The sequence below is a fragment of the Macadamia integrifolia genome, unplaced genomic scaffold (genome assembly GCF_013358625.1).
Source record: "Macadamia integrifolia cultivar HAES 741 unplaced genomic scaffold, SCU_Mint_v3 scaffold484, whole genome shotgun sequence".
In the NCBI taxonomy this organism is placed as follows: Eukaryota; Viridiplantae; Streptophyta; class Magnoliopsida; order Proteales; family Proteaceae; genus Macadamia; species Macadamia integrifolia.
Window position 1 is genome coordinate 94,923 of NW_024870464.1, and position 13,433 is coordinate 108,355.

General features: G+C 38.5%; 1 protein-coding gene across 1 annotated transcript in view; it reads right to left on the bottom strand.

The window, feature by feature from the left end:
- Positions 1 to 95: 95 nt before the first annotated feature.
- The window catches only part of LOC122068936 (CLIP-associated protein-like), a 34,242-nt gene continuing 20,904 nt past the window's right edge, over positions 96 to 13,433 (bottom strand). Inside the window, exons 14-21 of the mRNA XM_042632842.1 lie at positions 11,597 to 13,395; positions 11,355 to 11,450; positions 5,580 to 5,684; positions 5,413 to 5,487; positions 5,265 to 5,333; positions 5,091 to 5,159; positions 2,068 to 2,169; positions 96 to 547 (exon numbers count right to left, since the gene is read on the bottom strand). Coding sequence (XP_042488776.1) covers positions 386 to 547; positions 2,068 to 2,169; positions 5,091 to 5,159; positions 5,265 to 5,333; positions 5,413 to 5,487; positions 5,580 to 5,684; positions 11,355 to 11,450; positions 11,597 to 13,395 — 2,477 coding nt within the window. The 3' untranslated portion in view covers positions 96 to 385. The remainder of the gene's footprint in view (positions 548 to 2,067; positions 2,170 to 5,090; positions 5,160 to 5,264; positions 5,334 to 5,412; positions 5,488 to 5,579; positions 5,685 to 11,354; positions 11,451 to 11,596; positions 13,396 to 13,433) is intronic.

Sequence of the window (13,433 nt, forward strand, 5' to 3'; positions counted from 1 at the left end):
TGTAACATCACTTTCGGTAGTCTTTTTTCCACTTAATAGTAGGGAAGTATTTAATTGAATCTGAGCTTAGAATAAGAATGTTATGAAGCTCAGAATTCAGTTCCCGACACAGAAGGGGTATGCCATCACTATATGCTCACTTCCAATACAATTATTTATGCAAACTCAAAAGAACCCCCAACCCTCTCACTCATTCAATCGGTACATGTAAATACAGTTTACACACTTTTGTTACACCACCATCGGCACTCCCCAAAACCAAAGCACTCACAAGACCAAACCCCACCATTTTCCCAAATAAAAACCAAACATTTCAACACTATACAAATACACAACAAAGAATAAGAATCAACAACACTGGAGCCACTACATCCATCCAACTCATCTAACCATGGTTGGCATCGATTGCAGTGCCTGTTCTGGCCTGTGAAATCCGGTTAGCATAGATCGTCACCAACCGCAACTGTGTACTGTTAAGCCCCTCCAGATATGGCGAGAATGCTTTTCCGAGCATGATATAGATGTCCACCAAACAGAAAACAACTGTCTGCAATCAGCAACCATAAACATGATCAGAAAAGATCAAAAAAGTCGGCATGCATAGAAACAGGTATGTAAAAAACATGTAATCAAGGTTGAAGTGTAGTGGAGACTTAACAGATGCAACTATTTACAGTTCTAAATTTCTCTTTGTTTTGTAAGCATGCTAATCACAGATGCATGTGATCGGGTCCGTTCAATTTGTCCAGGAAAGTAGTAGTTATTTCTTTACATACAACGGGGGCTAGATATATTTAGTAATGCAAGTCATTAAGAAAAACATTCCTCACGAACAACCATAAAACATAACAATAGCATTTATGAGTCCCAAATGGTAGATTACTAATTGTGTATAATTCCCATCAACAAAAACCAGGAATTCCTTTTGACTACATGCCGAATCCATTAAAAGAGCTCTTAGTCTCTCCATTGACACAAATCTCCTTGTCTTACAAAAATCCCTTCCTCTTTCCGGATGTCCCACATTCCACAACACCCTGAGAAGGATTACCTACACAAAAATCTTTGCAGACATCAAAGCAGAGACGACACCAAGATTTGAAAATGTTATAAGGTTCTGACACTTTACCCTTGTCAACCCCAATTAACCCAAGAATTACCCAGATCCCTAGGTTGCTACTGTTAAAATGCCGTGTCACTGCACTATTCTCCCACAATAACCATCATTTTGCTGAGCAAGACCCTCTTTCTAGGTTTATCCAAATCCAAGCACTGAAGCCAAGAACCAATATCTTCAGATTCTCCAAATTCATGCAATTGAGGGCCAACAAAGACATGCTTTCAGCCCGGGTAGTTTGGATCTCCCCCATTCCCAATTTTTAGGTATTCTCCACAATGCCATAATTTAATGCCTTGCCAAAATAATTTTCACAGAAGTTATGCCTACCTTCCTCCACATTCAAGTCACTCTCTCATATTCATATGGAGACCCCATCCACGACACCATCCAGCTAAATCTCTAGTTACTTGTTAAATTAATTATCTTGAAAAACTATTCGTCAACAATTAAGTCCATAACAGTTATGGGCTCAAATATTATGTTTTCAAGGGCCGGCTAAGCTGCCATTGTACTAAGAATTAATTAAAGCCACGAAGATCCACAATAAAACTTTACCACACCGGAGCATTTGTCTTTCAGACCCCCCCCCCCGGGGCGAAAAAAGGTCCTGACTTCAAGGAATCCTGACATATACACATAATCCTTTACATATGTTTCCCTATAGTGTAAGTTAACCTCATAAGGTTCCAAACCAATAATTTGCACCCTTCAAACCTTTATTCCACACATTGAAGAAGAATTTGCATGTAAACTCCTAACTTATCTAAAATAAGGCTCATACATTTTATGCCGTTAACCAATTCAGGTTCAGTGAGCATAAAATGTAATGTATTAGCATCAATATAACAAAATAACCAAAACCAACCAAATCATTCCACTATTCAGGCTAGCTGAACAAAAGGGGAGAGTCCATAAAATCTGCACAGATTGAAAACATTTATGCATACCTTACGAACATCAGCACTCTGGTTCCCAAATGCATCAAAAAGAGCAGGCAGAAATGAAGGTAACTGGGCCATTAGTTCTTCCTGGGAAAGCCTGCTCACAAGCTGGTAACAAAAAAAAAAAAAAAATGCAGGGAAGACAGTAATATCATTAAGACCAACAAAGACATATTTCACACATGAAACAAAAACTTATTCATGAATATCAAAAAGTGGAAATTTTTGTAATCATTACCTCTACATGATGGTGTAACTAACTCCAAAATATCCCAAATTTGGTCACTAAATTTCACTGTACTTTGTAGTCAAATTCCTTTGATTGGAAGGTAAAATAAATTTTACATTGAAAAGTACATTACCAAATATGGTAAGAGTTTTAAGTTGGTTACACAATCATGATTACGAAACCTTCATTTTTCTTTTCACAAGAATATTTCACTTCCCTTGCAAGCAAACAGAGCCGTAGTTAAGACGACTTGGAAGTAATCCTTTCGCTAGATTGAACCAAACAATTGTCAGCTTTATAGTTGATTATGTCTAACATAGAAACAATATAGAAATTTTCTGGATTGAAGCTAGAAGAAAAGAAAATTGACACATATGAATTTATCCAGGGAATAAGTGTCCCCTGGCCAGGCTATTGCCATAACTTTCAATCCTGTTGCAGTGTCTATAGCCAATGACTGCACTACATACAATTGTCCCTCTCCTCCCTTGTTTGGTTGATAAAGGACAAAAGTTAAAAGCCACTAATGAACAATTTGGAAAGTTAAAAAATAGAAAAAGACAAGACAAAATTACCATAGTGACATGTCATATGACCCCAAAACCGTAACTTCAACAATTTCCCCTCAAGTTCTGACCAGACGTCTAGGTTGAGAAGCTTCCTCCATAGTTCATCAATTGGTATGGCTTAGGCCTTCTACACTATCAGTAGGAAAGACCCCTTTGCACGCCACTCTCTCCTACCTCAACATGCAGTCCTTCCCAACATAGATTGAAATTTCAGTCGAAATATCAAAATATATATGGTTTATCTTGATTTCGACCCTGGTTGAAACTAAACCACAGGCAACTCACACGTTTATAGGATTTTGGTCCAAAATTTTGGTGAAATGCCTGAAACGAGAGCCCGAAATTTTGCTTGAAATGGTCGAAATTGTGTATTGCTTTCCAATTTATGGTTCCCCATTCCTATTGCACATTTAAACTCTTTTTATTGAATGGTTGTATAATATGGGACTAAATTATGTGCAGAATAGGCTATATAAGGAAGAGGATACATAAAGAACACTAGCAACCTAGAGTTCGAAGCCAAACTACCACTTTAGGATTTTTCCCCACCAATCTAATGATTCAAACATGTGTAAACATGCTTAAACATAGTTGCCACGGTGCCAAGGCGCCCGCCTTAAGGCGAACAAAGCAACCAAGTGTTATTTTTTATTTTTCCTCTTTTCTAACATTATTTAGTATGCTATATATACCTTGTATCATAAAAAATCAACATTAAGTCACATCAACTCATAAAAAATCAACACTAAGCCACATCAAATCATAAAAAATCAACGTTAAGTCACATCGTCATAAAAAATCAACGTTTAGAGAGATACTATTGTCTTAAAATAAGTTTGACTGGTCAAATGATTTTATTTTTACATGAGACCTTTTGCATTAGGTATAGCACACCAACAAGTCTAAGATTACTTAAATCTGAGTTGTAATAAAAATTTTATGTTCGGTTCAAACTTATTTTAAAGTGCGCGAATGCTATTAAAATCTCCTGAATGAAAATAATTTTATAAATATCAAAATAAAAGATTATTTTACCGGAATTTTGGTTTTTAACAATGATTTAACATGATAAGATTTATAAAATTTTCAGAATTGAGAAAAACCCCAGAATTTGAAAGTTGAAATCACTCTTACAACCAAAATCCAGTTTTTGTTCTTGGATTAGGGGGTTAACTTTTTATTCTTTTGGAATTTGATTTTTAAACTATTTTTATTGGATTCAAATAGGGGGTATTTGCTTATTTATGGATAATATCTTACTTAAATGATATTTAACATAAATAAGTGCCCAAACATAAGGTGACATGCAGTGCAATAAAGTGACAGTCGCCTAGGACCCAAGCAAACCACCTGGACACCAAGACGGCGCATTGGTGACTCCTTGACAATTATGTGCTTAAATGGGCACAACAAGAAGTCTTAGGGAAAAATTCCATCATTTTGCCACCAAAATGGTCATTTCGAGCTAACCTTTGAAATTGACCAAATTTTGAGCCCATATCACAGATTTCGATGGTCCATTTTGGTTTCAAGGTTGAAATCCGAGTCAAAATTTGGAACCTTGCTTCCAATGATGCACTGTCTGCCAATCACAATGCTTCAGGCACTCTTCTATTGTGAATATGCTAACCATCCAAACATCCACATGAAGACTCAGAAGTCAATAAACTAACACTACCATGTAGGTCAGCGTGATTGGCTGCCTGCATGGGCTTCAGCAGCCAACAGTTAACAACAAACTCCAGGCTTGATAACAGAACAAATTCTACTGGAGTAGAAACTGAATGAATTATAATCTAACTAGCTCTTATTTGGTCAAAAAAAGCACCACCCAATTATTAAAAAATTAAATAAATAATAAACGATGAAAGGTGGTAATATGTGGCTAAATGGAAGAAGCCAAGGAACTTGGATAGCTACTAGCTAATAACGGAAGGAGCAAAAAGAACATGAACCTCAGTTGTAAAGGTATATATATATATATATAACACAAATCTGTTAGTTTTGACACATAAGCCCCCACCGCAACCAAAAAATAAATAAAATAATCAGGTTTAAAAATATAAGTCAAAGCATTAAGAACATAAACAGGATGAGCAAGCAAAAGTATTTGATACGACATACAAGCTAGCCAGACATTCACGACACATGATCGAAATCGAAAACAAGAAGGGTTGCTTCACAACAATATCTTTCCAAGAAATAAATGAGAAGTCAATATTGGAGAATACCTTGGTCAAACAGTTGATGCAAGTTACAAGAGTTTTCTCATCTTCGCTAACTAATAGAGGAACAATCACCTACAATGTCCAGAAAGGAGGAATTTTTGTTCTGTAAGTTCCAAACCTGGAATTTCTAACAATTCCACAGATCATGATAAATAGGATAGTCTTGGATCAACTTACAGTAAGGCATCTGAACGGATCATACTGAGATAATACAACAGTCAAACAATGCTCTGATTCGTTTGAAACCTGGATACAGAAACAGAGTTGAGATCCGGCACAACCATAAATATTAAATATCAAGTTTAGTTATTGGAAGGCCGGATACCTTGGAAACCGTATCCTTTGTGACATGAAGCAGCTTTTCTATTACAATTTCAACAGAATCCTCCATGGCGTCTTTCTGGAATATAAAATGATCATTAAGATTTTTCTCAAAGTAATCACCAAGCATGCAAAATCCAACAATGTAGCAATAAAAGATATACTTCAGACCTGACTATTAAGCATTTCAACAATCAATGAAAGAGCGAGTTCCCTGATTGAAGAATCAGAATCATCCAAGACCTCGAGCACGACAGTAAGAATCTGATTGAAGTACTGCAGATAAACCAGTTAAAATTCATTAGCATGGATAATGTCTGTGTCTCAGTTATAATTTGCCTGGATAATGTCTCTGTCTCAGTTATAGTTATAATTTGGACAAAGCATGGAAAATATTTTTTAATCTATAATAAAGGACTTCGCATATGCATTTCTGGCATTTTCCCCTCAAGATTGAACACTTTCTCCATAAGAAGTTCAGAAAAATCAACCAAATTGCATTGATATAAAGCACCACAATACAAAATCTAAAATTGTAGGTTAGAATGTGGGCACAATCTTGCATGTGTAAGTAAGGAGAAAGAAGACAACAAAAATAACTATAGCCATACATCCAAAAACTGCTAGCCGGACAACCAAGGTCACCCAAAAAATAAGGAATAGGGTAGAGTATATTCATATTTCGAGCATATCATGGGGTATAATAACAGGCTCCACAATTTTTTCCATATTTTTCCTTTCAAGTCACCTTTGGTTTTGGTTTGAAGGGTTCGCTTCTTCTGTTTAAAATTGGGATGGAACTTAAGCTGTCTATCGCCTTTAGCATGTATGTTGGTTGAGCTTTAGTAACTTTCTTGAGGTTTGTGTGATATAGCCGAGGGAACTGAAATCCAAATAGTTTTTTATGCAAAAGTATATATACGAGTGTTTCCTATCCATTTGTATGTATACCTTTAACGTATCTTAGAGCATCTCATATCTTAATTTTGGCCGACCGATACGGTGATCGATACCAATACTTTAATCCTTGATCCAAGGAGTCTTTGATGTCTCTTTATGGGATACTCTGGCACTCAGAAGGGATACAAGTGCTGCCATCCACCTTCTTGGTGAATGCTAGTTACCATGGATGCCATGTTTCATGAGATATATGCTTACTATTCATCTTTGGCACCTCTTTAGGGGGAGTCTGTTGGAAGGGAAGCGGTACCTTTGACTCCTCCATTTGATGGTCCACCACTTCAAGTGGAAGAGGAGACTGTGACTGAAAAAGGGACATGAGGATTCTGTACAGGGGGAGCCCCAGTCTTCTCAGGAGTTATAGGTGTATTCTCACTGGAAGAAGAGAACAAACACCACTACCACTATCACTGCTCCTGTTCAATCACAGCTGGCCTCTAATGCAACGCCTACTTTTCCACCAGGTAATCTTTTCCCTTCTCCTGATCCATCTCTTGATAATCTAATTATTGTTCCTAAAGGAAGTAAGACTTACTCTACATCCTATTTCAGAAGTTGTCTTATGACTCCCTAACTCCATATTGTGCTTTTGTATCTTCTTTGTCCTCTGTTTCCATTCCCTACACCTGGTAGGAGGCTTTTGCAAAACACCAATGGAAATATGCAATGGATGAGGAAATGAGAGCATTTGGAAAGAATGTCACGTGGGACTTAGTCACTCTCCATTACATAAGAAGACTAGGACGCAAGTGGGTGTTTACAGTCAAGCAGAATACAAATGAAACTGTGGACGGATACAAAGCAAGATTGGTGGCCAAAGGTTTTACTCAGACCTATGTGACTAACTACCAGGAGATGTTTGTCCTTGTTGCTAAGACGAACACAATCCGGGTGATTATCTCTTGTACTATGAACTTTGGGCGGGATCTACAACGATGCCAAGAATGTTTCCTCCATGGTGAACTAAGAAAGTATATATGGATGTCCCCCCAGACTACTCTGGCAAGGAAATTCAAGGGAAAGTCTACAAGCTAAAGTGGGCACTACAAGGGTTGAAGAAATCTCCCAGTGCCACTTTCACAAGGCCATGATTGTAGTAGGATTTAAATAAAGTAATGTTGATCACACCCTATTCATAAAGAGGGTGGGTGACCAAGCTTCTATCTAGGGATGTAAATGGATCGGATATCGATCGAATACGAATCAGATGTGTTCGGGTCCAGATATTTCTAGATTGGATACGGATACCCCTAAATGAATATGGATGCGGATCGAATTCGGATTTTCAACTACCCGTTTACTCTCTGACTTGTGTAATCCGGACCTTCCTCCCCCCAATGAATATAATTTGCTCTTAATCCATCTTTCTAAGTTTTTTTAACTCTTTTCCTCATTCTCTAGAACCTATTTAAACTTCAAGAACCCTCAAAATCATTAATTGATTATTTAATCGTATTGGATAATTATTTCTGGATAATTCAGATTTTAATCCGGATACACTTTAACCGGATATGGATACCTCTGAACGAATACAAATGCAAATTCGAATTTGGATTTCGACTATCCATTTACATCCCTACTTCTATCCTTATTGTATATGTGGATGATACAATTGTCACTGAAAATGTTTCTAATGAAATCTCTAAACTCAAGGCTTATCTAGGTAAGGAATTTGAGATCAAGGACTTAGGCAAGCTCAAGTACTTCCTTGGTATTGAGGTGGCATGATCTATTAAATGTGTAGTTCTCTCCCAGTGAAAATACACCCTAAATTTTCTTTCAAAGACTGACATGTTGTGATGTAAGCCATCTGATACACCCATTGAGGCTAATACTCATCTGAAAAGCAAGGAAGGTGAACCAGTTGATAAGGGTCGTTATCAGAGGTAGGTTGGATGACTTATATATCTGTCTTATACTCGACCAAACATCGCCAATGTAGTTAGTTTGGTGAGCCAGTACATGCATGATCCCTATTCTTCTCACATGGAAGTTGTGTTTCGCATTCTTCGTTACCTAAAGTCAAATCCAAGTAAAGGCATTTTGTACTCCAATTCAGATCATTTGCATGTAGAGGCTTATACTAATGTAGATTGGGTAGATTTTCTAGATGACCGTCGATCTACATCAGGCTATTGTAACTTTCTTGGTGGAAACCTTACTACATGGAGTAGTAAGAAGTAAGCAGTTGTGGCCAAGTCGAATGCAAAAGCTGAATTCCGTGCCATAGCGCATGGAATTTGTGACTTGCTTTTGCTTCAAGTTCATCAAGACCTGGCTGTGCCCATTCAGCTACCAATGCTATTATACTGACTTAAGGGCATTAATAATGATGATAATCTACACCATAATGGCATGAATTGTGCATAACCACATTGCACACAATCCAATCCAACATGATTAGATTGACATACATTTTATCAAGGAGAAACTAGAGCAATGACTCATATGCATCCCTTTTGTGAGAAGTGGAGATCAGTTAGCGGATGCTCCTACAAAGGGTCTTAGTAGTAAGGTTTTTCATTCTATTTTGTGCAAGTTGGGCATGTGTAACATCCATGCACCAACTTGTGGGGAAGTGTTGTAATATGGACTTTAAGGGTAGATTTGTCCTTATTTGTCATTAAGGACATAGTGGTTTTTAATCTATCTTGTACAACCTGGGCACACAAGTCACAATTCCCCAAATCAACAGTGATCTTTTGCAGCAGCACCCCCATATGTACCCACCAAAATAATTGGAAAGGAAAAAAGCTCAAAAACTTGACTCATGTATGCCCCAATAGCAATCGCTTCCCCCCACCCCTTCAATTTTACTGCTTACTTCTTCCTCTTCTTCTTTTTTTTTTTTTTGCGCGGGGGGGGGGGGGGTGTGGTGGGAGGAGAGGGATAGGTAATACAATGGAACAACAACATAGCCTTACCCCAACTAAATGGGGTTGGCCACATGGATCCTTGGTCTCCAACAAGGATATTTTATTAATGACAAAAAATGAGAAAATACAAGATCAACAAATCAAGGATACAAAACAACTCCAAAGGTAACAAAAACAACAGCCGTTGCTTTATCCCTCAAGCGGAGTGAATTTCCCATAACATAATGATACTCTATTGGCACCGTCTTTGGCTAAATGGTCTGCCACCTCACTGGATGATCATGGCCTCCAGTGGAACGAGAATTTCATATGGAAAGCAAGGGATCTAATGAACCTGATGACATGAGCAAACTTCCAAGGTGTTTGCTCAGTCCCTGTGCAAGAAACGACTGAACGAATCTCCTTCAACCAACAAATTGATCAAACCTTGTCACAGTGAACTGCATCATCTTCAATACCAAACGCTCGGACCTAAAAAAGCTCTCTTCTCCTAGTGGAGCAGAAAATTAATGCAGTCCCGATCCAAAAAATTGGTCCTATTTTAATATCTATGGGGTATATGCTTTTAATTTTTTAGGATTTTAATTGTAATGTACTGAATTATAATGCCCAAAAGTGGGTCTCTAAAATGGTGCACAAAAATTAGTAGTGGGGCCCATTCGAGGTCAGTTTAAGATTTTATCTAATAGTAGTTTTTATAAGGATCTTGGGGGGCCATTCTTTAGCTATTAAATTTTTGTCTTGAGTAGGATTCTATTGGATTTAGTTTCTGTTTTGGGGGTTTTAGTAGTCTAGCAAGATAAGAGTCCTAAATATTAATAGTACTGTCTAAGTCAGTTTAGTTATTTTAGGAAACTAGATATTAGAAGGATTCTATTATTTATTATTTTTCGATATGTAAAGACATATAATCACCCTCCCTTGCATATGAATGGTGTATAGAATTAGATTTGAATTGGATAGCCAAGACGACTTCCCCTCTTCTCCCTCCTCTCCTATCCCACTCCTCTTTCTTCTTTACTGTTCATGGTACTGTTAACCCCCCCCCCCCCTCTTTCTCTTCCCTGCAGATTGCACCTCTGTTCTCCCTGCTGTTGATCTGCTTCCTTCCATAGGCAGCAGGCCCTTCTTTCTCCATCACAGGCTACTGGAACAAATAAACAGAAGCTTCTCAGTCCCTGGTTTTCAGGAAAATAACTTTGACCTGGGCTTATGTTGCTGCCAATCAATTCGTTGATTCCTAATCAGGAATCTGGGTTGGCTGGCTCATAAAAAAAGGCTCTCAATACTGCACCATTACTATCTCCAAATACAACCCCAACCAAGAAGGCCGGGCTTACCAAGAAAAGACCCATCAAGGTTAAGCTTAATTGTTCCATCTGGCGCAGGGCCCATGGATCAATCCTTGTCTCTCTTGAAATAAAGGACATGATAATATTTTCTCAGTCACCAAAGAGGAAAGAAGAAGGGACCTTTCTTAATCAGAATTTCCATGGCATCTCGGATGAAACCTAACCACAAAAAAGCCTTGCATTTCTTTCCTCCCAAAGAGACCAAAGGACAGCCCATTAGAGTTCCCCTCCATAAAACCTCCCCTGCTCACCAAATGGAATGAGGTGCCAAAACCACACCAGTCCAGCAGCCTCTTTGGGGAAGTCCAACTCAGATTAAAAATCACAAGGAAATGGAACATATTCTTTTAGCAGGTCAATAAAGGAACAGTTGTTCAATGGATTTCCATCCTCCTTACACATAACAGATAAAGGGACAAAAACAGCTTCTTCCTTTTTTCAATTGGTTAGTCTCCCAAGTTTACTTTTTTATGGGCAATCTCCTAACCCAAAGCCTTGTATTGGTAAGTATCCTTGTTCTTCTTCTTTCTTTAAGGGGTCCATTTCTCTAGTCCCATCAACTGGTCAACCATTTTCTAGAAGCAAATCATTGCTTTGATTGTTAGTACTTGCAACCCCTCCACCCCAAAAGAAAAAAGGAATGAAGGCTAGGATGAGAAATATTCAAAGAGGCAGCACCACAACAGCAGATCAGGACTTCCAGACATAAGTCACATAAATATTAAAAAAGGGGGAAAAAGTATCCAAGAATAGCACACCTTGGTCCATATTGAATAATCATTAGCCACAGATACTTCAATCAACTGCTGAAGTGCCTCACGTTTGCTCAGAGTCTCATGATTTTTGTTACAAATCTACAAGCAAAGAACAATCCCCCTATTAGGATAAATCTTATTTGAACGTTTCTAAATAAAACCGTGATTCAAAAAGAAAAAGAGTTATTCAAATTAGCAGAAACTGAAGAGATATTCCCAAAATCATCTGATTTTTCACTACTCACATGGTGAAGAATTTGAGGAATGCTAGGTCCAGAATCTGGACTGGAGTTGATTTTAACAGCAATTGACTTCTCTTGATTAAGATCCACATCAGGGGAACTTACTTGATCAACACTCAAACCGGTTCCAAGGTGATCAGAGTTCACCAGTCCATTACGGTCAAGACGTGGAGTTGACAAAGACCTCTCCATACTTATGCTACGATCCACATTTTCAATCAAGCTTACCCCAGAGCTGACGTTCTCAATCATTGTACTACTACCGAAATTCAGATCCTTGTCTTTGAAATTAATAGCCTCAGTATCACAACTAACATCAATATTCTGATAGGAATGCTCCTTAGTTTCAACCGAAGACGATTGACCAAATGAGCTTGTAATCTGAGTAGATTCTTGCATAGAATTCCACTTCCTGCCACTATCACCATCAACTGATCCAGCTGAATACCTTCCAAAGAAGTAACCTTTCTTCGATGCACCCCCATATCCATCTTCTGAAGAAGTCCCGACAACATCTGATGGGTCATAGAAAGATTTAGATCGCTGACGCTCTTTCTTACTCTGTAGGAAATTCATCAAGTCCACCTCTATTCGAGGGGTGTACTGCTTCAGTGCTCGTCTCAATGAATTTTGTTCCTCAACTGACAGACTCAGAATAAAATTCAAGACTGCAGTAGAATCAAAATGAGAATAAACTGATATAATTCCTGTTATAGCTGCTTCCTTCAGTTTTGTATTTTTATCGTGGACCAAAGGTCCCAACTTAGCAAGCCACAACTTTAGGATGCCACTATTACCAGAGCCTTCAGAATTTGTAGCATGCTTGTTGAAGGAGTTTATGGCAAACTCAATCACAGCCAATTTTGCTTTTGGCGACCGTTGTTCATCCAATGAACGGAGCAAAGCAGGTAGGAGAGAATCTATACCATAACTCTTGCTCACAATTTCCAAAGTTGTCGAGCAAGCCTGCCTAACCAACTCCTTAGGATCGATTAACCGTGAGAAAACATGAGGCAAGATTCTTTCCATGTAACTTTCAAAAGGCTTTCTACAAGCTGGAATAATCTCGGTAAGCGTTGAAAGAGCTGCCTGTGCAACTTTATGGTGAGGGTCATCCAAGTGCTGGAAAAACAACTTCATGACCTTCTCAAAGCTCTGCGTAACTTCTTGAACACCCTTTAGCCCTTGCTGCAGCAAAGTTCGGAGGTAGTTAAAAGCTGCAACCCTAGCGCACCAGTCAGAATTAGGACTGAGACCTTCAGTCAGTGCATCATGGAGAGACGTTGGACCATCCACATAGCTTGACAGTTCACCAACTCCTAGTTGACTATCATCAAAACTGCTTCTACTAGCAGAAACCCGTCCAGACACATGTTTTCTCAAAAGTGGCCTCTGGAAGTTGGGAATATAATTGCTATGTGAATCCCTGAAATTCATTTCTTTGTAAGAATTGTCTACATATTGCCTGTCAAAGTGCGTGTTAAAAAACCGCCTATTTGCCCTGATATCAGTGTTCTCCTCAATTGAACCTCCTTGTTGTCTTTCAGAAGCTCTCTTGGTTGTGTAGGACATTGAAAGGGCTGAAAAAGGCTCAGTTGTCATGTGATAAGAGAGTTTACCATTATCTTTGGATGCTTGAACTCGTGGGTTGATGAGATCAGACGTAATCAATCCACCATTACGACTACCACCTTTAGCAGCACCTGATGTGGTCGTATCTGCCAACACAGAATTCGTGTGATGATTCGAAGCAGGAACAGCAGCAGGAAATGGCGGGTCACGAGCTGATGGAGGGTCAACTCCTGCACTAGGACCAATAACAGAAACAAATTAGCCATTC